Source organism: Pelmatolapia mariae, linkage group LG3_W (assembly GCF_036321145.2).
Source record: "Pelmatolapia mariae isolate MD_Pm_ZW linkage group LG3_W, Pm_UMD_F_2, whole genome shotgun sequence".
Taxonomy (NCBI): domain Eukaryota; kingdom Metazoa; phylum Chordata; class Actinopteri; order Cichliformes; family Cichlidae; genus Pelmatolapia; species Pelmatolapia mariae.
Window position 1 is genome coordinate 49,741,314 of NC_086229.1, and position 25,423 is coordinate 49,766,736.

Below are 25,423 nucleotides of genomic sequence, written 5' to 3' on the forward strand. Positions count from 1 at the left end.
AACAGCAGATTCGATCATGGAGACACTGAATCTGCTAAACTAAATAAAACATTGTAAGTGCAGGTCTTCAGTTTACGTTTCTTTGTGAAAACAGCACAGCAAAGGAGACTCTGTGACGTTTTGGTATAAGGGATAAATCTTCTGACCGAACCTGCTGGGACTGTGTGAGGTCCTGAGGCTAAGAGTAAGGATTTATCCACAGGAGAGCTGCGTTCTTACAAACCATCCCACTGTGTAAACCTGACATCTGTGGAACAGCTGAGCTGTATGATGTGTACAAGGACACAAAACATTATTTACCATCAGATCCCGAGCCCTCCATGTGTAAATCAAGAAACTGCTGCTGTGCTACATCCATAAATATTGAATAAATTAGGAGCTAAAGCTGAAAGGACAGTTTATTTGTACCAGCTTCATGTGAACTCATTCAAGAACATCACAGATGAAAGAAACATTAACAACTTCCACACTACATAAAGCAAGAAAAATAGTTTTTCTTTCAGGTGGTTTCAGAAAAAACAAAAACATCAAACACCTCCAAGACTCTCTTTGAAAGAACTAAAAACCTTTATTCTCATGGTCCAATCATGAGTGAACTCCCCGATGAAGCCTTGTGTGCTAAAGCATGTCAGAGTTTTAAAGGTTAAACATGAGTTTCAATTATTTACAGACGAGCAAAACCAGGAGAGAGAAAAAAGGACAAAACTGACTCAGTAAAACGACAGAAAATAAGATCCCATGTGCATCTGTATTATGTAGAAGTTCAGCCCAGCAACCAGTTCAGTTCAACACAAGTTTAAATGATTCTATCTGAACTCTGTGGAGCCTGATCTCAAGCTTTTTGAGTCTGACTCTGAAACCAGAGGATCTTTCTGTCTCTTCAGATTCACTGTGATCCAGTGACGGGAGAGATTTCAGCCCTGAGTGATCACGCTGATGTTTGTGTGGTTGTGTGTGCTTGTGTGGTTTCTCTCCTGTGTGGACTCGTTTGTGTGTTTTAAGGTCACCTGCAGTGGTGAAGGATGACCCACACTGATCACAGAGGTGCTGTTTAACCCCACTGTGAATCAGTTCATGTCGTTTTAAGTCACGTGATGTGGTGAAGCTTCTCCCACATTCTTTGCAGTATTTCAGTTTGTCTCCAGTGTGTCTGTGTTGATGTGTTTTTAGGTCAGCTTGGCAACTGAAAGTTTTCCCACAGAGGTCACAACGAAAGTCTTTCCCACCACCACAGTGATGACAGGGTTGAGAACTGGATCCTTCTGTGTCGCTCTGCTTCTAAACAAAGACACAAAGACAGTGTAAGTCAGTCCTTCAACACTTTTATCCTGAACGTCGCCTGAAATAAAGAGCATCTCTGCAGACGTCCAATTACATTTTACTGTTTCAGTTAACACACTCCGTTTACTGGGCTGCAATAACTACAATACTACCACCATAACACTACAGTAATAATAAAATTATAACTGAAATGAAAATCTGAATTATCACTCAGAGCTGCTTTTCCATGCAGTAGAATTGCTAACATGCTAACACAATTTAATGAGCAGAGTTGTTCCAAACAGTCAGGCTAAAATGATAACAATATAAATACATACCTCACAGTAACTGCACTTGTAGAGTCTCTTTCTGGTGTGGATCTGTTGGTGTCGTCTCAGGTAATGTGGAGATTTAAAAGTCTTCTCACACAGGTCACATTTATAAGGTCGTCCCTCAGTGTGGGTAAACATGTGTCGTTGTAACTTTTCGTCTGTTGTAAACTCTTTGCTACATTGTTCACAGCAGTACACATCATGTCTGGTGTGAATGCGTAGGTGTGTATTTCGGTGCCCTCTCTGGCTGAAAGTTTTTCCACAGATGTCACAGCTGTATGCCTTAATTCCAGAGTGGGTAACTAGATGCCTCTGTAAGTGACCCCTTTGAGTAAAAGCTCTGCCACACTGATCACAGCTGTACGCTTTAACTCCACTGTGGATGAGTTGGTGTCGTTTTAGGGAAATCTTCAAGGAAAAAGACTTTCCACACAAGTCACAACTGAACGGTCTCTCTCCAGTGTGGATGACCTGATGCTGTTTTAGTTTAGCCTTCTCAGTAAACTCCTTCCCACACTCGTCACAGCTGTATGCCTTAATTCCAGAGTGGGTAAGTAAATGATTCTTTAAGCTGCTACTGTGAGTAAAAGCTTTGCCACACTGATCACAGCTGTACGCTTTAACTCCACTGTGGATGAGTTGGTGTTGTTTTAGGTGAGACTTCCTGGAAAAAGACTTTCCACACAAGTCACAGCTGAACGGTCTCTCTCCACTGTGGATGAGCTGATGAAGTTTTAGTTTAGCCTTCATAGCAAAATCCTTCCCACACTCGTCACAGCTGTATGCCTTAATTCCAGAGTGGGTAAGTAAATGACTCTGTAAGCTGCCACTGTGAGTAAAAGCTCTGCCACACTGATCACAGCTGTACGCTTTAACTCCACTGTGGATGAGTTGGTGTTGTTTTAGGGAATCCTTCCTGGAAAAAGACTTTCCACACAAGTCACAGCTGAACGGTCTCTCTCCAGTGTGGATGACCTGATGAAGTTTTAGTTTAGCCTTCTCAGTAAACTCCTTCCCACACTCGTCACAGCTGTATGCCTTAATTCCAGAGTGGATAAGTAAATGAGTCTTTAAGCTGCTACTGTGAGTAAAAACTCTGCCACACTGATCACAGCTGTACGCTTTAACTCCACTGTGGATGAGTTGGTGTTTTTTTAGGGAACTCTTCAAGGAAAAAGACTTTCCACACAAGTCACAGCTGAACGGTCTCTCTCCAGTGTGGATGACCTGATGAAGTTTTAGTTTAGCCTTTACAGCAAACTCCTTCCCACACTCGTCACAGCTGTATGCCTTAATTCCAGAGTGGGTAAGTAAATGATTCTTTAAGCTGCTACTGCGAGTAAAAGCTTTGCCACACTGATCACAGCTGTACGCTTTAACTCCACTGTGGATGAGTTGGTGTTTTTTTAGGGAACTCTTCAAGGAAAAAGACTTTCCACACAAGTCACAGCTGAACGGTCTCTCTCCAGTGTGGATGACCTGATGAAGTTTTAGGTTAGCCTTCATAGCAAAATCCTTCCCACACTCGTCACAGCTGTATGCCTTAATTCCAGAGTGGGTAACTAGATGACTCTGTAAGCTGCTACTGTGAGTAAAAGCTCTGCCACACTGATCACAGCTGTACGCTTTAACTCCACTGTGGATGAGATGGTGTTGTTTTAGGTAACCCTTGCTGGAAAAAGACTTTCCACACAAGTCACAGTTGTATGCCTTAATTCCAGAGTGGGTAACTAGATGACTCTGTAAGCTGCTACTGCGAGTAAAAGCTCTGCCACACTCGTCACAGCTGTATGCTTTAACTCCACTGTGGATGAGCTGGTGTAGTTTTAGGTGACCCTTCCTGGAAAAAGACTTTCCACACTGATCACAGCTGTATGCCTTAATTCCAGAGTGGGTAACTAGATGTCTCTGTAAGCTGCTACTGTGAGTAAAAGCTCTGCCACACTGATCACAGCTGTACGCTTTAACTCCACTGTGGATGAGTTGGTGTTTTTTTAGGTAATCCTTCGTGGAAAAAGACTTTCCACACAAGTCACAGCTGAACGGTCTCTCTACAGTGTGGATGACCTGATGCTGTTTTAGTTTAGCCTTCACAGCAAAATCCTTCCCACACTCGTCACAGCTGTATGTTTTCTCTCTCTTTCTTCTGTGAGGTTTGTCGGCCTCCTGAGAGCGCTGACTTCTTGGTCCATGTTGGTCCTGCAGTGACAGAGATACAAACAGAGGCAGTGAGTGAAATGCAGTCGTGGAACAACCTCAACCTTCAAACTCCCTCCATTAACACTAGCTTTAAACCTGAAGGTGGAGTGTGGCACCAAACACCTTAAAGGGCTCTTATCCCCACCTGCTGGTAATAGTAACACATTACATCCAACCTGGTGCTAAAAATAATTCATGACTGTTCAAACACTAAAATCATGCCCATCCCTCCTGATTGTATGTACACCAGTATTGGGTAAGTTACTTTAAATTAGTAACTTAGTTACATTACTAGTTACTTCTATCAAAAGTAACTCAGTTCAAGTTACTCGTTACTTTCAAAGTAACTAGTTACTAAGGAAAGTAACTTTGGTTTTACTCAGACTTCTCTTGTTAATGTGTTGATTCCGTAACTGGATACCCAGCGAGAGTTCCAGTCTTCTAGCTTGCTTACTTGCCACAAGTGCACTGTGCCACCTACCAATAGAAAGGAAAAGATAATGTGCATATTTCCACGAGAGAAATCCCACGCCTGGACCGTCGTTGACCGCCGCCATGATTCTAGCCTACGTCACAGCGTCATGTGCGCTTTTTACATCCAACACAAAAACAGGCATTTTGACTAGAGACCGGCTGTCATGATCCTGGGTCTTTTGACCCAGTGTTGTAAGTTTGAGTTTATTTTGTTCATTAGGTTATCTAAGTTCATTTGTTTATTAGATTCCCCTTGTGTATCCAACCCCTGTTAAGTCTCCCTTGTCCTTCATGTGTTTCATGTCTGTGTTTCTTATGTTGTCATGTTTGCGTTTCATTATACTTCCCATTTTATTTTGAAAGAGGTCCTGTGTTCCTGCATTTTGTTTTACTCTTCCCCTGTGACGTTGTTATGTTCATGTTGTGTCTACTGTGCCTTTCTGTCCCATGTTTCAGGTCCCTATGTTCTGTCTCACCAGTCTGTTAAGTTTACATGTCTTGAGTCAGTCTGTGTGTTTCCTGTTTTACTTTCACAGTCTATGTCCTATGTTAATGTTTCTAGTTTTGCTTCCCTTGTCTCGTCCTGTGTAATTACTCCCAGCTCTGTGCTCTCCTCCTGTGGCTCATTCCCCCTCGTTATCCCACAGTGTATTTAAGCCCCATGTTTCTCTTTGTCAGTGTTGCGTCCTCCCTCATAGCTGTGTGATTTTCCCCTGTGGCTCCTTGTGCTTTAGTTTTCCCAGTTTAGTTTAGTTTAGTATTGTTTTTTGTGTCCCACTCCACGCCAGCAATAAAGCTGTTTTTTGAGTTTACTTTTTGTCTCTGCGAGTTTGCGTTTGGGTCCTACTCTTGCCTGCACACAGCCGTATTGTGACACCGGCCCGCCATTATAGGAAAAATCATTAAAGCCTTTGAATGAAAACAAACACTGTTGTGACAGTAATATACACTATTCTGATGGTATATATGCATCAATCTATCAATCGTTTGTTGTAAGATTCAGATAATTATTTTTTAAAGGCTAGACATTTTAAATGAGAATAAGAAAGTATTTCTTTGTGTCCCCCTTTCCCTGTTAATGCCCTACCTGCCCCCCTGGCAACACTTTGCTAGACCCGCCCCTGCACAGTTACCAGCTGTCAGCTACGTAGAAAAGGATCCTGGTGTTATTTGTCTCTCAGAAACAGTTCATAACTTCCCTTCAACTCATCCATGCAACCTAAAAGGTAAACCTGTTTCTGCATCACCTGTTCTGCTCTGATGATTCAGTAAGGACATCTCCTGGTTTCATCTTCATGTTTCCCTCTCAGCACATATCCAAACCAACATCATGACCAGCAGCTTTTACAGCTGTGGCTCCAGCAAACATCAGCTGATACTAGAAATTAATATTAAATAAATTCTAACAACAGCTGATCAAACGTGGTGCTGTTGTTTAACGCAACATCCACTGGTTTCTTCTTTCTGGCGCAAAGTGGGCGATAAACAAAGAGAGAATAGCCGATCAGCTGATCATTGATCAGTTTCATGATTGAAGTAGAAATGGGAGAGGGAGGGGAGAGAATGAGAGGAGAAGAGGCAGCTGTGCAGCAAAGACACAGAATAACTTTAGCTTTGTGTCTTTTTCATTGTAGCTGAAGTCCGGGACAAACTGTGTTCCTTTTCACCTCAGTACGAAACGCGTAATATTTCCTCTGAATATGAGACGATTCCGTTTTTTAGGGGACGGTTGGCAACTCTAATAATTAACCTTATGAACAAAATAAAGTTCAACATCAGTAACATAGCACCCACCCAGCTGTATAGAAACCCCGTCATGCTCGCTACTACGCAGCACGAAAAAGTCAGCATAACGAAAATAAACTCCAACTAAACTTGGTTTATATCTGACCCAGATAGACTGCAGGTCATAACTTCTCACCTGAAGTTCAGTTCACCTGACACTCGGACCGGGGGCCGCTTCGGGTCTCTCCTCTTGCCTCCCCTTTCCCTCATCCACCTGCTGGCCTCCACCACTTGCTAGTGTTACTGAATCTGTGGAAGCTCCGCGATATCCACCACACGAAGTAACGAATAACGAGCCTATCTAAATCCCAGTAACGAGTAACACGTTCTTGATTTTGGCATAATAACTAGTTACCGTGCTCGTTACCACAATAATAATGTAGTTACTGTAACGCGTTACTTAATAACGCGTTAGTCCCAACACTGATGTACACACACACACACACACACTTTTATATTATTTTATAATTTATATTATATTGTTGTTTCCTATTACATATTTCTATAATTTGTATAGATTTATACATAACTATTCAGTGATAATAAATCCTATGTTTGTGTATTTGTTTATTCATAAGGAACCCCATTAGCTTCCACAACAGATGTTTCTCGTCTTCTGTCAAATACAATCACATGGAGGAAAAAACATGGCGGCGACGGAGAATGAGAAGGGTGAAAGCGGATCGTTGAATGAAACAGATGAACCAGAATTGGTTTGTAAAAATGCAGCAACTTCAGTGGTGTGGAACTGGTTTAGCTTTCGTCCGTCAGATACACAACAAAGCACTATTTGTGGTAGAGCATGCTAGCAGGCCGTCGTTATTACTGTGTTTTTTGTGGAGTTGTAAAATATTTTGTGTAGTGTCAATTATATCGTCAGCTACATCGTTAACACAAATTTTCAAATGTATATCGTGATAAATACTTATATCGCCCTGCTCTGTCACCTTCTGTGTTGAGCTCATTGTTTTCTCTGTAGTGGCTGAGCTGAGTCCAAGTAGCTGAAAATGTTCCTCTGCTGCTCCGTCAGACTCTTCTCCTCCTGCTGATCAGCTGGGACACAAAACAGATCTTTGTTAGGCTCCACACTGCACTGAAGAGTCAAAGTGTCTCATATGTTCATCTGACAAGACAAGGAACACATTTTTGTTTCCCGAGGTAGGCAACTTATTGGAAACAAACACAAAAGGTTTGAGCACTGATACCTGCCATTGCTGGCATTGAAAGATGCAATGGCAGCAATGTGGATGGTCAAGACTAAAACCAATCATTAAGCAAAGACAACAGGGATCATTTGTTTCTGTTTATTTAGAATTCACAACATTTGTAGTTGCCTTCTGTACAGGGGAAGTCCACGCACACTGTGTGGTACCGCCATCCGCAGAAGGTGCATTCAATCTCTGTAAGAAAAGCTAGATTGTCTGAGACTGAAATGATATTAACAGAAGGAGTGGTGATTTGTAAAACTTCAAGTGTATGATAAGGTGAAAACAAATACACACTTGCATGTCATGTAGTTGAAGGTTTTTTTTTTCTTCTTTTGGAAGACCGGAAAACACTGAAAGTTACAAATGTATTGTGCTTGAAACAAATTCAAAATAGGTGATAAAGCCAGCTGCACATGTGTGTCACAAGTAAATCTGGCTGTATAATAAACAGAAACAAGTGATCCCTGCTGTCTTTGCTTAATGATTGGTTTGAGTCTTGACAATCCACATTGCTGGCATTGCATCTTTCAATGTGTTTGTGGGTGGATTTGAATGCACCAGTGTAAGTGCAGTATTAACCCCGATTCTTTTGTCCCCATGATAGAACAGAGAAAACCGACTCATAGTGTGTTAAAACATTTATATTTCTTTTTATTCAATCATCTTCCGGAAGAGAGAGACCCCTGCACAGCCCAAACGCCGGTTGCAGGATCTCTAACATTAGAATCATAAACTGTGTCTCATATAATTATTATTTTGGTACTTTACACGTCACAGTTTTGATACAAACATTGCTTATATGGCAAAGTTCCTCTTTTCTGTCTGGCTTCCTCTATCTATTAATATGCTGTACAGCTCTACACTTCCTGTTTTCAGTCTGGGTGAGCACTTAGTTTGTGAGTCAAAAGTGGCCTTGCTTTACAAACCTTCATTATTAAAGTTCATAAAACAATATAATAAGAAAATAAGGATACTAAGGATATTAATTACATGACAGCAGCCACTCAGACTCTACTCAAAGGATTACCACAATTAACCTAACAGACCTACACCTTGGTTCACAGATTTGTCTAAGGTTTATTTCTGGGATTTCACACAACCCAGTATTCAGATCATGAATACATAATGGCCTTGGATTTACAACATTATGAATGAAATGTGCTCTATTTGGAAGCAGCATGTCCCCCTCTCCTTTCCAGGGGTTGTGTGTGAGACTTTAAATCATCAAACTGTACCTCTCCAAAAGTTGAATCTGTTCATCTGGACGTAGCGTTTTGTGGGAGAAACGTTTCGTGAAGAGGGAAAAGACCATCTCTGAATCAAGGAGGGGGCCTAAGGGTACATCTGTCACCATCTTACAACGCTGTGATTGCAGCCATTCCCCAACTCTCTGTGAATGGTACTCATGGCCATTGATCAGTGTTCTTTGATCAGTGGGTTTGGTCAGTGATTGTTGATCAATGGTCATGGGAATTTGCATAATTATGATTAAGGAACTGACCTCACAGCCCATTGTTCCTTCAGTGGGCTGGGTTCAGTCATTATGCAAATGTACTGTTTATAAGGTTTGGGGAAACCTGTAGTCAGCTGAGACTGAAGAAGTCACTTGGATGAGTGACGAAACGTTTCTCCCACAAAACGCTACGTCCAGATGAACAGATTCAACTTTTGGAGATTTACTTTCCTGGATGATTGAGAATGCATCAAGACATCAAACTGTACCTTACAAGTTGTAAATTGTTATTGATCCCTATACCCCAGGTCCTAAAATGAATATTTATTTTCTTACTCTTCTTATATTTATTGTTTGTTTTCTTGCACTGCTGTAACTGGAGCCTCGTCGTCTCGTCTCTCTATATACTGGACTGTATGTAGCGGAGATGACAATAAAGTTTACTTTGACTTCAGCAGCGAGCAGGCGCACCTCGCAAACGGAGGGCGCCCTTACTCCCAGCAAATGGACGATAGAAAACCGATCGGTGCCTACAACATTCCCAATATGCGCTGGCATGATGTCGGGGCAGCATGAGTACGAGCAATTTTTATTTATTTATTTATTTTTCGCCACCCCCCACCCAGTGGCGTGTCTAGAAATTTTTTGGGGGGGTGGGGCCAGGTAGGGGCACAGATTTGGAGAAGGGTGGCAGATGTAATTGGCAGATAATGTTAAAAAAAATTCTACCAACAGTTAACCATCATTCAATAACCCTGTAAACCTAATAACTGAATTTGCTTTTGACTCTTATTAGAATGAGGTTTTAACCACTACGGTGCAAAGTTTTTAGATACTGCGCTGATAATGTACAAGAGATACAATCAGTGCTTTGTCAGTGTTTATTCAGCGTTCAAGGACAGCAATATTTGCATAGTATTTTTACTGACATATAGGGCACACATGTTTTGGGCAAAAACATTTTTGAATATTAAAATACGAACATTTTTAACATACAGTTGGCAAATTAGCCAATGCAAAACTTTATCTGCCTATTAAAAAAAGAAGATAATCTTCTCACAAACTGGTGTTTGATTTTGAAACAGGAAAAAAGTGGGGAAACAAATGAAAAGACAAACATTTGAATGAAACCTGAAAGCAAGTAAATACTTTCTATGCTGCCTTATGGTAAACTTTGGTAATACTGATGTATAAAGAACAACACTGGCTGATGATGAAATACAGTCAGCTGGCATGGTGACACTGCCAGTATTAACCTACAGCGCTGGACTGGGACAAAAAATTGGGCATTTTGACCAGAGATCGGCCCACCAGGTATTAAAGCCATAAAGCCTTTGAATGAAAACAAACGCTGTTGTGACAGTGATGTACACTGTCTTGTTGGTATATGTATGATTTCTATAAATTTTACGTCAGATAAAAACTTTGTTCGCAAGATTCAGATAATTATTTAATAAAAGCTAGATATTTTAAATGAGAATAAGTAAGAAAAGTATTTCTTTCTGCCCCCCTTTCCCTGTTAATGCCCTACCTGGCCCCCTGGCATAACTTTGCTAGATCCGCCCCTGCACAGTTACCAGCTGTCAGCTACATAGAAAAAGATCCTGGTGTTATTTGTCTCTCAGAAACAGTTCATAACTTCCCTTCAACTCATTCATGTCACCTAAAAGGTAAACGTGTTTCTCCATCACCTGTTCAGCTCTGATGATTCAGTAAGGACATCTCCTGGTTTCATCTGCATGTTTCCCTCTCACCACATATCCAAACAGACATCATGACCAGCAGCTTTTACAGCTGTGGCTCCAGCAAACATCAGCTGATACTAGAAATTAATATTAAATAAATTCTAACAACAGCTGATCAAGCTTAAACGTGCTGCTGTTGTTTAGCGTGACATCCGCTGGTTTCCTCTTTCTGGCGCAAAGTGGGCGATAAACAAACAAGAAAGAAAAGCCGATCAGCTGATCATTGATCAGTTTCATGATTGAAGTAGAAACAGGAGAGAGAGGGGAGAGAATGAGAGAAGAAGAGGCAGCTGTGCAGCAAAGACACAGAATAACTCCAGCTCTCTAAAGTACGGGACAAACTGCGTCTCTTCTCAGCTCAATACAAAACCTGTAATATTTTCTCTGAATGAGGGACCATTCCATTTTTTAAGGAGCCGTTGGCAACTCTACTAACTAACCTTATGAATAAAATAAAGTTCACTATCAGTAACATCATAGCACCCACCCAGCTGTATAGAAACTCTGTCATGCTAGCTAGCACGCAGTACGAGTTATTGTAACTGACTGTAAAAAGTCAGCACAACGAAAATAAACTCCACCTAAACTTGGTTTATATCTGACCCAGATAGACTGCAGGTCATAACTTCTTACCTGAAGTTCAGTTCACCTGACACTCGGACCAGCCGCCTCGGGTCTCTCCTCCTCCTGCCTACCCTTCCCTCATCCACCTGCTAGCCGCCGTGGAAGCTCCGCCATGCTCGATGGCCAGTCCAGCTATGTTAAACTGTTAATCTTTCGCCGAAAAACTGTTTTCTGTGATGCTGTCTTTCGTGCTTGGCTCTCCTACCTTTGCTAACATGATGCTCATAGCGCAGAAGCCGATGCTGCATTCACTTACACTCGGATATCTGAGCTTCACTGTGAAAACATAATCGTACATTTGATATTTCATTGGATTTTATTGTTTTGGCTTCGGGGTGGCACCTGGGGTGGCCAGTCTGGTTGGGGGGGTGGCCTGTGCCCCCCCAGGTCACCCCGTTGGACACGCCACAGCCCCCACCACGATGCCGCTCCGGGCCCGTGTCGCTCGTATCAAAACCCGCTTCTGCCTTTACTACTGTGCTTTGATGTCGCTTGTAAGGGTGAAACTCATTGTGAAACGTTTGAGAACCACTGCTACAGAACAATGGAGATTCCCGTTATATGGTAACACCTGCACCTCACGTGACGCCCAGAATTGTACAATACTGATGCTTGAGTGTGTAGAGTGTTGAGCGCGTGATCAGTGGAAAAACAACTCACGAAACTTGACCTTTCTCTACTCGTGGCTCACTTGCACTTCTAATCTATTCGTTTGCACACTTACACACACTCGGCTGTGGTTTCCTGTTTTGCTACACTCTGGAGAGCCTCGCCTTTAACGGTCTTCTCTCACAGAGAGCAACAGAAAACCTCACTCAGAAAACTTCGAAAAACTCAAGATTGACTGAACTCAGTTCAAAGTTACCTTGGCACTTACCTTTAGACGTGAGAGGTAGTGATGGTCCGCTTGAAGCTGACGCTCTGGTGCGTGTGCCAAAAAGATCAACACACTGCTTCAGAATAGTGATGTGTCGGTCGCGAACGAAATGGCTCTTAGAGCCGAATCTTTGACGTGAACGACGGGAGCCGTGGTTTTTATTTTCTCTTTCTCTCACCCTCTCTCTCGCACTTTTTTTCCGCTTCACTCCGCACTCGAGCCTTGTGCTTTGCGCTGGGCAGAGGGGGGAGGGGTGGTAGTTACACCAGCACAGGAACAGAGAGGGAGGGAGAGAGAGAGCCAGGGACAACAACGTCACATTACAAAGGTATAGTAATCATCCACAACTATTTTCAGTTGCAGATGATAAAGGATTCAGAAAGTTTATTCATGCAGGCCCATATGACAGAGAATATGCATCTTCTTTTTGTTTTCATATTTTAATTTATATTTAATTGTGTTGTGGTTTGCAGTGTTTTGTGTTGTTTCACTTTAAATTTGTTTAAAAGGAAAAAGCTGAAATTATAAATAGTTAAAAGTTGAACTGTGACTAGTTGGTTTTTGTATTATATGATTTATTTATTACATTTTATATGGAGAGAATAAATAAAAGTATATTTACGGTGGCCCCTAGAGACAAAGCACGCACAAACCCCAAAACACGTACGAACTCTGAAGCACGTACAAACCCCAAAACACGCAAAAACTCCAAAACACGTAAAAACTCCAAAATACGTAAAAAACACAACAGAAGTGCTCCAGAATGCTCGGTGCAGTGTTGAGCTTTTGTTAGAGCCTACACAGCCAGCAAGTACCAACGACCGGATTTGGTGTGTGGTCGTAACAGGTAAATGAACATTTTTATTTTAAATTATTTGAATATATATGAGTGCTTGTGTGTAAATACACAAACAATACACATATGCTTTCAATTGTGTAATTTAAGTGATCTAGGTAGCTCTGTTTTGGAAGTTCAGTTAACGCTAGAAATGGGTTTTGGAGTTTTAACATGTTTTGGAGTTTCTCTGAAAGAGCCGGGTCTTTTTAGTGAGCCGAGCAGAAAGAGCCAGTTCTCTAAAAAGAGATCCCATCACTAGTCGTGTAATATGCTGGTATTGATATGATCAAAAATTAACTGAGTTGTTTCCTATTCTATAGAAATTGTACATCTAATTAATAACAAGGCTTTCTGCTGATGTTATTAATTAGAAATGTATTGTTTTATTCTTAAGCAACAACTTTTTAGCATGCAATCAGTCCATGCCGTACAGGACAGATTTGTAAACTGTGAATACAAAAATAGACAATTTTACAAAATTGCTCATTCAACAAATGTAAATCACAGCAGATTTTTTTGTTGTAGTGCACTGTCACAACTAGAAATGTGGGGGGAACTCCTCAAAATTGAAGGCAGAACAGGAAAATACATGGAAATAACAATTTTCCTTTAAGCACATCAGTAAAGGTCGATCCGGATACTTGATAACTGTTGGTATAGGTATGACATGAATTTGAATCTCCATTATCACAGGTTTTAATTGGGAGGCAACATGCAGATATACAGGAGGACTATAAACAGCGATTCCTATTGCATACAACTGTTTTAGAAAATACCAACAACACTGTTAATTTATCGCTTGCTGGTCTATAGACTTTACAGTGTGGACGGATGGAAAATCCATCTGGCTCCACTCTTGCTGAATTGGTGCTACAAACAACTCTGCGCTCGGCTTTCCTGGCTGTGTGTGGATTTATACTTACAAATTTTGACCCTATTTTTTCTTCCTTTCAGCTGATTGGTCAATTTCATGTCAATCACCAATTAAACAATCCAATCAGAGAACATCTCCAGAAGTGATACTCTACCGCAGAGCGAGCGAAACACCAAGTGACAGCGCCACCCTTGAACTTTGGGTGGCGCTGTCACTTGGTGTTTCGCTCGCTCTGCGGTAGAGTATCACTTCCTGTTCCTGCTCAAACACAGTGGTGTTTCTGAGTAGCTTTTCTGCTTAGCAATTTAATTGAAATCTTTTGATACATCCCTTTTTCATAGTATAATCTTATAGTGCTTCATCTGAATCACCCTTTCTGTGTGCTCACTACCTAATTTATAGCCAAAGTATTCACTCACTGTCTCTGTACTGTTTCGCTAGCTTAGCTTAGCTCGTAGCCGACTCGTTAGCACCATGGCTACTTCACCTGTCCCTGTTGCACTTTCCTGCTCATTGTGTCAGATGTTTAGTTACTCCTCGGCCTCCTTTAGCAGTAATGATACCTGTAACAAATGTAGCATATTTGCAGCTCTGGAGGCCAGGATTACTGAATTGGAGACTCGGCTTCGCACCCTTCATTCACCCGTAGCTAGTCAGGCCCCTGTAGCTGGTGCAGCCGAAGATAGCGTAGGCCCCGCTAGCCGTTCCCCGGCAGACCCCAAGCAGCTGGGGAACGAGGGCGGTTGGGTGACGGTGAGGAGGAAGCATAGTCTTAAACTGAAGCCCCAGGTACACCACCAACCTGTTCATGTGTCTAACCGTTTTTCCCCACTCGGCGACACACCCGCCGGGGGTCAAACTCTGGTAATTGGTGATTCTGTTCTCAGACATGTGAAGCTAGAGACACCGGCAACCATAGTCAATTGCCTTCCAGGGGCCAGAGCAGGCGACATTGAAGGAAATTTAAAACTGCTGGCTAAGGGTAAACGTAAATACAGTAAGATCATAATTCACGTCGGCAGTAATGACACCCGCTTACGCCAATCGGAGGTCACTAAAATCAATATTGAATCGGTGTGTAACTTTGCCAAAACAATGTCGGACTCTGTAGTTTTCTCTGGTCCCCTCCCCAATCAGACCAGGAGTGACATGTTTAGCCGCATGTTCTCCTTAAATTGCTGGCTGTCTGAGTGGTGTCCCAGAAACGATGTGGGCTTCATAGATAATTGGCAAACCTTCTGGAGGAAACCTGGTCTTGTTAGGAGAGACGGCATCCATCCCACTTTGGATGGAGCAGCTCTCATTTCTAGAAATATGGACAAATTTATTAAACCCCCCAAAATCTGACTATCCAGAGTTGGGACCAGGAAGCAGAGTTGCAGTCTTACACGCCTCTCTGCAGCTTCTCTCCTCCTGCTACCCCTCCAAAAACCCATCTCCATTGAGACTGTGTCAGCTCCCAAACAGACAAAAAACAAACTAAAAACCAGCAAAAAACAATTTAAACATAAAAAATCAAAAAGAAAGAACAATACAGAATCCACATCTGAACCAAAGAGTAAAACAGTGAAATGTGGATTATTAAATATTAGGTCTCTCTCCTCCAAGTCTCTGTTAGTGCATGACTTAATAATTGATCAACAAATCGATTTACTCTGCCTTACAGAAACCTGGTTGCAGCAGGATGATTATGTTAGTTTAAATGAATCAACACCCCCGAGTCATTCTAACTACCAGAAACCTCGAAGCACAGGCCGAGGGGGCGGTGTGGCAGCAATTTTTCACACCAGTCTATTAATTAACGAAAGACCAAGACAGACTTTTAATTCATTTGAAAGCCTGATGCTTAGCCTCGTCCACCCCAGCTGTAAAACTCAGAAACCAGTCTTACTTGTTATCATCTATCGTCCACCTGGGCCTTACACAGAGTTTCTGTCTGATTTCTCAGACTTTTTATCTGATTTAGTGCTCAACTCAGATAAAATAATTATTGTGGGTGATTTTAACATCCATGTAGATGCTAAAAATGACAGCCTCAAAATTGCATTTAATCTGTTATTAGACTCAATTGGCTTCTCTCAAAATGTAAAAGAACCCACCCACCACTTTAATCACACTCTAGATCTTGTTTTAACATATGGCATAGAAACTGAACATTTAACAGTGTTTCCTGAAAACCCTCTGCTGTCTGATCATTTCCTGATAACATTTACATTTACAATAATTGATTACACAGCAGTGGAGAGTAGACTTTATCAAACTAGATGTCTTTCTGAAAGTGCTGTAACTAAGTTTAAGAATATAATCCACCCACTGTTATCATCTTCAATGCCCTGTACCAACATAGAGCAGGGCAGCTACCTGAACACTACTCCAACAGAGGTCGATTATCTTGTTAATAATTTTACCTCCTCACTACGTACGACTCTGGATACAGTAGCTCCAGTGAAAACTAAGGTCTCAAATCAGAAGTACCTGACTCCGTGGTATAATTCTCAAACACGTAGCCTAAAGCAGATAACTCGTAAGCTGGAGAGGAAATGGCGTGTCACAAATTTAGAGGATCATCATTTAGCCTGGAGAAATAGTTTGTTGCTTTATAAGAAAGCCCTCCGCAAAGCCAGAACATCTTACTATTCGTCACTGATTGAAGAAAATAAGAACAACCCCAGGTTTCTCTTCAGCACTGTAGCCAGGCTGACAAAAAGTCAGAGCTCTACTGAGCCAACAATCCCTTTAACGTTAACTAGTAATGACTTCATGAACTTCTTCAGAAATAAAATTTTTATCATTAGAGAAAAAATTACCAATAATCATCCCACAGATGTAATATCGTCTACAGCTACTTTTAGTACCATTGATGTTAAGTTAGACTCTTTTTCTCCAATCGAGCTTTCTGAGTTAACTTCAATAATTACTTCCTCCAAACCATCAACGTGTCTTTTAGACCCCATTCCTACAAAACTGCTCAAAGAAGTCCTGCCATTAATTAATTCTTCAATCTTAAATATGATCAATCTATCTCTAATAATTGGCTATGTACCACAGGCCTTCAAGGTGGCTGTAGTTAAACCCTTACTTAAAAAGCAATCTCTAGACCCAGCTGTCTTAGCTAATTATAGGCCAATCTCCAACCTTCCTTTCATATCAAAAATCCTTGAAAGAGTAGTTGTCAAACAGCTAACAGATCATCTGCAGAGGAATGGCTTATTTGAAGAGTTTCAGTCAGGTTTCAGAGCTCATCACAGCACAGAAACAGCTTTAGTGAAGGTTACAAATGATCTTCTTATGGCCTCTGACAGTGGACTCATCTCTGTGCTTGTCCTGCTAGACCTTAGTGCAGCTTTCGATACTGTTGACCATAATATCCTATTAGAGCGATTAGAACATGCTGTAGGTATTACAGGTACTGCGCTGCAGTGGTTTGTATCATATCTATCTAATAGACTCCAATTTGTTCAAGTAAATGAAGAGTCCTCTTCACACACTAAGGTCTATTATGGTGTTCCTCAGGGTTCAGTGCTAGGACCAATTCTATTTACATTATACATGCTTCCCCTAGGCAGCATCATTAGAAGACATAGCATAAATTTTCACTGCTATGCAGATGATACGCAGCTCTATCTATCCATGAAGCCAGGTAACACACACCAATTAGTTAAACTGCAGGAATGTCTTGAAGACATAAAGACCTGGATGGCCGCTAACTTTCTGCTTCTTAATTCAGATAAAACTGAGGTTATTGTACTCGGCCCTGAAAATCTTAGAAATATGGTATCTAACCAGATCCTTACCCTGGATGGCATTACCTTGGCCTCCAGTAATGCTATGAGGAACCTTGGAGTCATTTTTGACCAGGACATGTCCTTCAAGGCACATATCAAACAAATATGTAAGACTGCTTTCTTCCATTTGCGCAACATCTCTAAAATTAGAAATATCCTGTCTCAGAGTGATGCTGAAAAACTAGTTCATGCCTTCATTACTTCCAGGCTGGACTACTGTAACTCATTATTATCAGGATGTCCTAAAAACTCGCTGAAAAGTCTTCAGTTAATCCAAAATGCTGCAGCAAGAGTCCTGACAGGGACTAGAAAGAGAGAGCATATTTCTCCTGTTTTGGCTTCTCTTCATTGGCTTCCTGTTAAATCCAGAATTGAATTCAAAATCCTGCTCCTCACTTACAAGGTCTTAAATAATCAGGCCCCATCTTATCTTAATGACCTTGTAGTGCCATATCACCCTATTAGAGCACTTCGCTCTCGCTCTGCAGGCCTACTTGTTGTTCCTAGAGTATTTAAAAGTAGAATGGGAGGGAGAGCCTTCAGTTTTCAGGCCCCTCTTCTGTGGAACCAGCTTCCAGTTTGGATTCGGGAGACAGACACTATCTCTACTTTTAAGATTAGGCTTAAAACTTTCCTTTTTGCTAAAGCATATAGTTAGGGCTGGACCAGGTGACCCTGAATCCTCCCTTAGTTATGCTGCAATAGACGTAGGCTGCCGGGGATTCCCATGATGCATTGAGTTTTTCCTTTCCAGTCACCTTCTCACTCACTATGTGTTAATAGACCTCTCTGCATCGAATCATATCTGTTATTAATCTCTGTCTCTCGTCCACAGCATGTCTTTCATCCTGTTTTCCTTCTTTCACCCCAACCGGTCGCAGCAGATGGCCGCCCCTCCCTGAGCCTGGTTCTGCCGGAGGTTTCTTCCTGTTAAAAGGGAGTTTTTCCTTCCCACTGTCGCCAAAGTGCTTGCTCATAGGGGGTCATATGATATGATTGTTGGGTTTTTCTCTGTATTTATTATTGTGCTATCTACTGTACAATATAAAGCGCCTTGAGGCGACTTTTGTTGTGATTTGGCGCTATATAAATAAAATTGAATTGAATTGAATTGAATTGAATTGAAGTTGATTCTGTTCATCTGGACGTAGTGTTTTCAGTGGGAGAAAATGCTGAAAACGCTACGTCCAGATGAACAGAATCAACTTTTGCAGATTTACTTACCTGGATGATTGAGCATGCATCAAGACAATCAGAGAACAGATAGGTTTGGCTGTTGGAGGGCTGCTTCAGCAGCTTCAGGTCCTGGAAGAATAAATTCCCTTTTACATACCAGACCAGCATTTTTCTTCATTACCATGAAGGAAAACAGTCTGTGCGTGTCCGAGTTCAGTGGTTTTTGTGTCACAGGGCTTATAATATGTGTAAAAATCTGGCCAGGGACCATCACATCACACTGCTATCATATTTTTCTGTTGCTATCATGTTTCTTTTCTGAGATGTTGTTACTTTTATGACAGATGTAACGAGAAATCTTCCTGAAAGTAAAATGTTTTATTCTAATCAAATATTTGATTCTGATAACAGATAAAGATTTTTTTTTTTTTTTACTTTTGTTCCGCTATGATAGTTTATACAAATAGCGACAGGCTTTTCCAAACCTGTCTTGTCAAACCTGAGCTACCAGGGGCCCAACACGCCTGGACTTTTAGAAGAAAAGAGATGTCCAAAAATAAACCACAGGGTCAAATACTTGATTTTGTTCAGTGTTTTAGAGTTATCAATTCGAATTGACTAATTTAAATATTTTATTCATGTACATTTTGATTGCCTTTTTCAGTAAAACCAGCAAAATTTCAATTTCTTTTTTTTTCTGTCATTAATCCTTGATTACACTCATATAGTATACAGTAGAGGAAAAAACCTACCAGATGTGTAAAGTAGTAGTAATACTGAAAAAAGGGACAAAAGCACACACACTCACAGCTGATTTTATGACACTTTTACAGCTAAAACAATATATAATTCCGGTTATCCTGTGTAACATTATTGGGGATAAAGGGTTAAGGAACCGCAATTAATTTTTTTAGTTTAGCTTGTGTTTACTACCATATTTTTTTTTATCACACACAGTAAACATTAAGTAATATGTAACGTGTCTATTTATCCTCCATGCCTGGTCCATTATCTTAAGCTTAGGCTGCTGCCCCCCGCGACCCAATCCGGTACTAAGTAGAGAGGCCCAGAGTTCGCTCTCTCCAGGCACTTGGTCCAGCTCCTCCGGGGGAATCCCAAGGCATTCCCAGGCCAGCTGAAAAACATAGTCCCTCCAGCATGTCCTGGGTGTTCTGGGTCTCTTCCTGGTGGGACATGCCCAAAACACCTCACCAGGGAGGCATCCTAACCAGAGGCCAGGATCTAATCTATCCTTTTTGTATGTTCCCCTCAGGTTGCCATGGTAGCAGATACAGGGAGAACAAGTGTAGACGATGCCACATGAAGGATGATGAAATTCCTCATATGACCTGAGCTGGCTGTGGAGTACAACATGCTTGGCCGCCAAGGGAAAAAAAAGTTCAGAGATTTGCTTCTTTTTAATGTTGTGTATGGTAAGTTAGTTTCACTTGAGACATTTGAACTTTAGAAAACTAAACTTTTTTAATAAAGTGTTTGGAAGTGTAACTGAGATTGGTTATCATGCAATTTGTCTACATTTTTTGAGGCAATAAAGTGAAATAAACATTGTTCTTCGCGAATCATCACCAAATTAAGTAAGCTAAGATTAACTTTACTTTGGCTTGCCCATTTTTCTTCTTCATTTGCAGAGACACTGAAGAAGAATTATTTAACATCAAAAGTCAACTTGCAAGAAGCAGAGAAGGCTCTGTCCAAGTGGTTCACTGGAGCTAAAGACAGAGGAGGACCGAGGGCTGCAAGGGTACAAAATAGAGTTACGGCTCTGTAAAAAAAACAAAAAACGAAACCCTGCTGATTCAAGATAAACTTTTGAGTTTTCCATCTGACTTTTTCCCCATGTTGCTACAGTTCCAAATATCTAAGGAATTTTGCTGTAGTTTGACATTTTTAGTTTTTTAAAAGTTTACGCACTTTGGTATACAGTTAAGTAAAATCACAGTTGTTGGACAAAATAAATGTGAAAAATGTTGTTTTGTGTACTCTTGTGATTTTTGAATTTTTTTTTTTATTTACAAACTAGTTTTTGTTTGCGGTCAATATATTTGGTGTCTTTCTGTCACAGAACCCGTATTGGCCGTCTGATAAATTGATTTTGTGACTGTTTTGCTACATGGGGCCCACCCAGTGCCAGAAATTTGCCAATTGAAACTAGAAGTAAGATGCAACTACAGAACCCACCGATAATGCCATTCCAACTTTTTAGCTCATGTTTTCCTCATGTTGTACCCACAAAAAACTTGAAAGGTGGGGCCCGGGTGGGTTTCTGTGTACTTTGCCCAGTTGGGGCCCATTTAGTTCCCAGACTTTACCAATATAACACCGAGATGGGCTTATAAAATGGGGCCATTATGGAACCTGCGGACAATCCCACTTAAAACTCACTTTTTAGCCTTTGTGGTACCCACATGGTACCCACAAAAAATTGAAAGATGGGGCCCGGGTGGTTTCCTGTGTACTTTGCCCAGTTGGGGCCCATTTAGTTCCCAGATTTTCCTAACATAACACCTATATGGGCATTTAATATGGGGCCATTACGGAACCCGCGGACAATCCTATATGGGGCCCATTTTCAGCCCATTTCCAAACCATATGGGCCCCACATATAAATGTTGGCTGGGGCAGGGTATCCCTCAGCAGCAGCTACAATATCTTCAGAGTGACAAACTGCATTTAGCAGAATACCAATTTAAATTCAAAGAACCAGAAACTGCACTTTATACAAACCGGGTCCACTAAACTGATCCACCTGAACAGGAGAGGAGCGCTTCCTGAACCGGTGTTTGTCAAAACATCACACATTGTCAGATTGGCCGAAAATGGTGTTCACGCCGCCGTCGCTCCAGTACAGCTGAGCAGACTGCAGCCGTGGGAGAGAGTGACTGTGTTTCACACGCTCAGCTCGAGCTTTCTGATCCTCGACTTCATGACAGATCGACAACTGTGAGTAACACTGTTTGGTCTTCCGTGGATATAAAGACATTATTCAGAGTGACACCTCGGTGTCAAGTTATTCACCGGTTGTCCTCGCCAGTGATCTTTGTGTTCCTGAGCCGTCAGACTCTGGTATTGCTCGCAGTGTTTTCTCTGAGTTAGCCAATCTGGATTTTCCAGCTGTTGAGCTGAACAAAGGACTGTTATTCCACCCCAGACTCACCTACACGCTATTACTGGCATTGTATCCCCGCTGGACTGTTTTACTCCTCATCCTCTTAATTCTGAGGTTTCCCAGCCTGAGCCCAGCCACACACCATCAACAGTTGTAAATAAAACAGTGCGTGCTGAGGAGCATAAACAGTCTAAGACTTTGTGTTCTGTAGCCGATGCTCCTTCTAGTGACTGGTTTGTGTTCAAACCTGTTTTGTCTTTTCACATGTCCGGTGTTGCCCAGCGGGCCCTGGACACAGTAAAACTTCTGCATCTGAGACTTCCTGTGTTGGTCCGACAGTTTCCCCTCTGTGATCTTTTCTGCGCCTCAGCTGGTAAACGTAAATGGTATTAGAGTGCCACCTGCCATAGTTAAACTGGCTAAAATGCTTGAACTTAGCACAAACTTCTTTGGTTCCTGCTTACACCTCAGCTTCTTCTTATTTTATATGTATGGCTGGTCATGGGGAATGAGACAGAACACAGAAAATATTCATTTTTGTTTTTTGGCTTTTTTTTAATTTCTCCAAATGATCTCGGAAAAACACAGTTTTTTAGTTTTTGTGGTTTTGAGTGAAAACATTTAAGTTTAACATTAAACCCAGGAAGAGTTCCTACTTTGGGTCCCAATTTAAACAGACTGTTAAAGTAGATCTAATTTTAACAACTTCACAGGCACCTGTTAAACTGTCACTAACCCAAAACCAGCGAGAGCTCTAATCCTGCTCCACAGGCTCAGCCTAAAACACCTGTAACTTTCAAGGTCTGAGATAACAATAAATATCAAAATATCACAGTGTAATAATATTCATAATAAATGTGTAATAATATTTTTATTATTATTTGATTTGATTTTCCTGTTTGCAGCAAACAATTTTACAAGCAGGGATGCTGTCAGTCCACAGTAGAGGCCGATCCTTCCTCGTCTCTCTACTGCAGAGACACAAACACATCTGGGTTTCTCACATTCATTAAAATCAATTACACTAACAACACATCAGAATAAGAGAAAAAAAAAACTGTTAGGAGCAGGTTATGTTCAGAGTTTTACTTTTAAATTCACATTTTCTCTCTGAGTCTCTGAGTTTTAGAACAAAACCTGATCATTTGAATTCAAACATCAAACTAAAAATGTCCTAATAAACTTTCAAACAGAAAGTGTCAGACTGTTTTCTTTGGTCTGTTTTACTCTGAAAATTCACATTTATATGAAACATTTCTGCTGATCTACACAGACCAACAGTCAGCAGAGTCAGTATTAAATATCAGAAAATGATTATTACCAGTCTACTTTCATAAGTCACCAGTATCCTCTAAACTTCATGTTGCCTCCTGTCATTCAGAGGATTTGTGCTGAGCTGGAGCAGCAATAATGTAGAAACTATGAAACAGAAGAAACTGCAGCGCACAAGAAAAATTTATGACATGTTGATAAGAGTTATGATTACAAGTGTGTGAGTCAGTGTTGTGTTTTACTTCTTAAGACTCAAACACTGCTGTGTTCTGCTTTTAAAATGTACATTTATAAATCCATAACATATGTTTACATGTACTTTATTATTAATGTTTTTTAAATAGATAAATAGAAAAATAACATTTGTTCATAACACAATTTCAACTTATCAATAAAAACATTAAAGCTTCAAGTACAAAGTTTAAGTCTCTAAATGAATCCTGAGGGTCTGAACTCACAGCTACACTCTGAGAGTTTGTATGAGATCAGACAATAAAGCAGCAGATCAGTGTGGATCGAAGAACACAAACACCACTGATTCTGTAAGAAAAGAAAAGCATCACTTCCTGTTCACGCTATAGCTTAATCAGAGCTTATCATACATAATCATCATTATAAAATCAACATGAATACTTCATTAAAAACTGTCATTCAGTAAAAAACTGAATCACAGGAAATGAAATAAAACTAAACATCTCAAATCAGCTTCACGTTGCTCTGAGGTCGATGATTTCATTTAGTTTCATTATCAGTGACAGTCTGTTTACCTTCAAAATAATGTAAACTTGAAAAACTGTTTCCTTCATCGAGTTTATGATTATAGCTCATGAATGAACAGACTTGCATGAAGTTCATGATTTCTTGGATCATGTCTCATTATTTTGTCTATCATGTGTTGTCCTCAGGATTCCCATATACTTGTTTAACATTCACCTAGAGACCATTTTTGGCCCGAGGACAACACGAGGGTTACAGTGAACTCCAAAAGTCTCATTCACATTGTTGATCAACCTGTTTCCACTGACTGATCTGAGGAAGTTTTCTGATTCCATTATTAGATGAGTTAAGTTGCATTAGTAATGAAGGCACTGAAATAAATCTATTAAATCCAAGTTTAAAGCTTTACTGTTTCTGACATCACTATGAATAACATCATATCCTGTTAGGACCTCCTGACCATCATAATGAGAACAAAGAGAATCCTGTAAACTGAGAAAACTGATTATTGGCTCTTTTGATCAACACTGCATGTAGATGAATATTAACATTAGATTCCTGAGATCTGCTTCCTTAACACAAGATATTTTTGCTTAAAGTGGAAACCAGAAATAGTGTGTTTGGCCGCTCCAGTGTCAGAGGACTTGGGGGCGTGACGATGATTTTTGTGTTTGTACCATATTCAGTGAAGAGCAATCAGGCTGTCACAAGTGGACTGGGAGGAGGGAAGGTGCAGTGAAATGTGCTTTCACAGCAGGATGGATTTAATTCTTAAACTGTCTCTGTTGAAGTTTTGTAGACATGTGACTGCTTATTATGTGACATTAACTTTTCAGCCATTTTGAACGTGGAGTAAACCTGATACATCAAGTGAGTGAAAAACCTGGAAATATTGGCCCTGTCTCAATGTGCGTACTTGTGTTCTCGTGTACTCGTAATACGTCATCAATCAGAGACCAAGTACTGTTCCAATTCAAAGCACGCATCAAGCTGAGAACTCGCTCCGCCTGTTTTATTGAGCATGCATTGGTGGTGATTTGTGTGGACTTGGTACAGCTAAATATCCCAGAATACATTTCATCCAAAACTCAAATGCAGCAATGGTGGAGGAGCGCGGCTACAAACTTTTAAATATTAAATATGACTCTTTCTGGGTCACAAAATGAACTTTATTTTCGGGCAAGAATGTATCTCTGTAAACTTTAAATATCTGCTCGATTTATCAGGATATTTCCATATTTCCAAAAGTGCTCTGATGTTTTCAGAGACGTCTGTTAGCCACCAGCTTGATAGCAGACCAAGAGGTCAAGGATCACTAGAGCCCGGCGAGAAGAGCGGATTCAAACCCCCCCGTGGTCTTTCATTACTCAAGTTAAACATGATATATAGATAACTTTTAAATGTTAATGTTTGGTTTATTTCAAACATTAACATTTCGAACAGTGTTTTAAACACTGATTTCCTTTCCGATACGATACCAAGTAAAATTCAGGGTGGTATCGACGATACTGATCCATAACTGACACTCTGTACAAACACGTAAGGTTTCATTGTATTTCAAAAGCCAATATATAATTGTATTATGTAATTATAATAATATAATAATATAGCTTCACAATGATTACAAGACATCAGACTACTTGTTCTTATTGCTTAATAATGCAGAATTATCATATT

General features: G+C 40.7%; 1 protein-coding gene across 3 annotated transcripts; it reads right to left on the minus strand.

Moving 5' to 3' along the window:
- Positions 1-441: 441 nt before the first annotated feature.
- LOC134624572 (zinc finger protein 91-like) lies at positions 442-12,213 on the minus strand. Of its 3 annotated transcripts, none has more exons than XM_063469572.1 (4): positions 11,958-12,213; positions 6,998-7,095; positions 1,599-3,791; positions 442-1,278 (listed from the first exon to the last, which is right to left on the minus strand). In XM_063469572.1, the coding sequence occupies exons 2-4, from the start codon at positions 7,013-7,015 to the stop codon at positions 781-783; spliced, it is 2,709 nt and encodes a 902-aa protein (XP_063325642.1). In that variant the 5' UTR covers positions 7,016-7,095; positions 11,958-12,213; the 3' UTR covers positions 442-780. The 3 variants fall into 3 exon arrangements, with proteins under 3 accessions (XP_063325642.1, XP_065326375.1, XP_065326374.1); XM_065470303.1 differs by having other exon boundaries at positions 442-1,275; positions 6,998-7,103; XM_065470302.1 differs by having other exon boundaries at positions 6,998-7,103.
- Between the last annotated feature and the right edge of the window lie 13,210 nt (positions 12,214-25,423).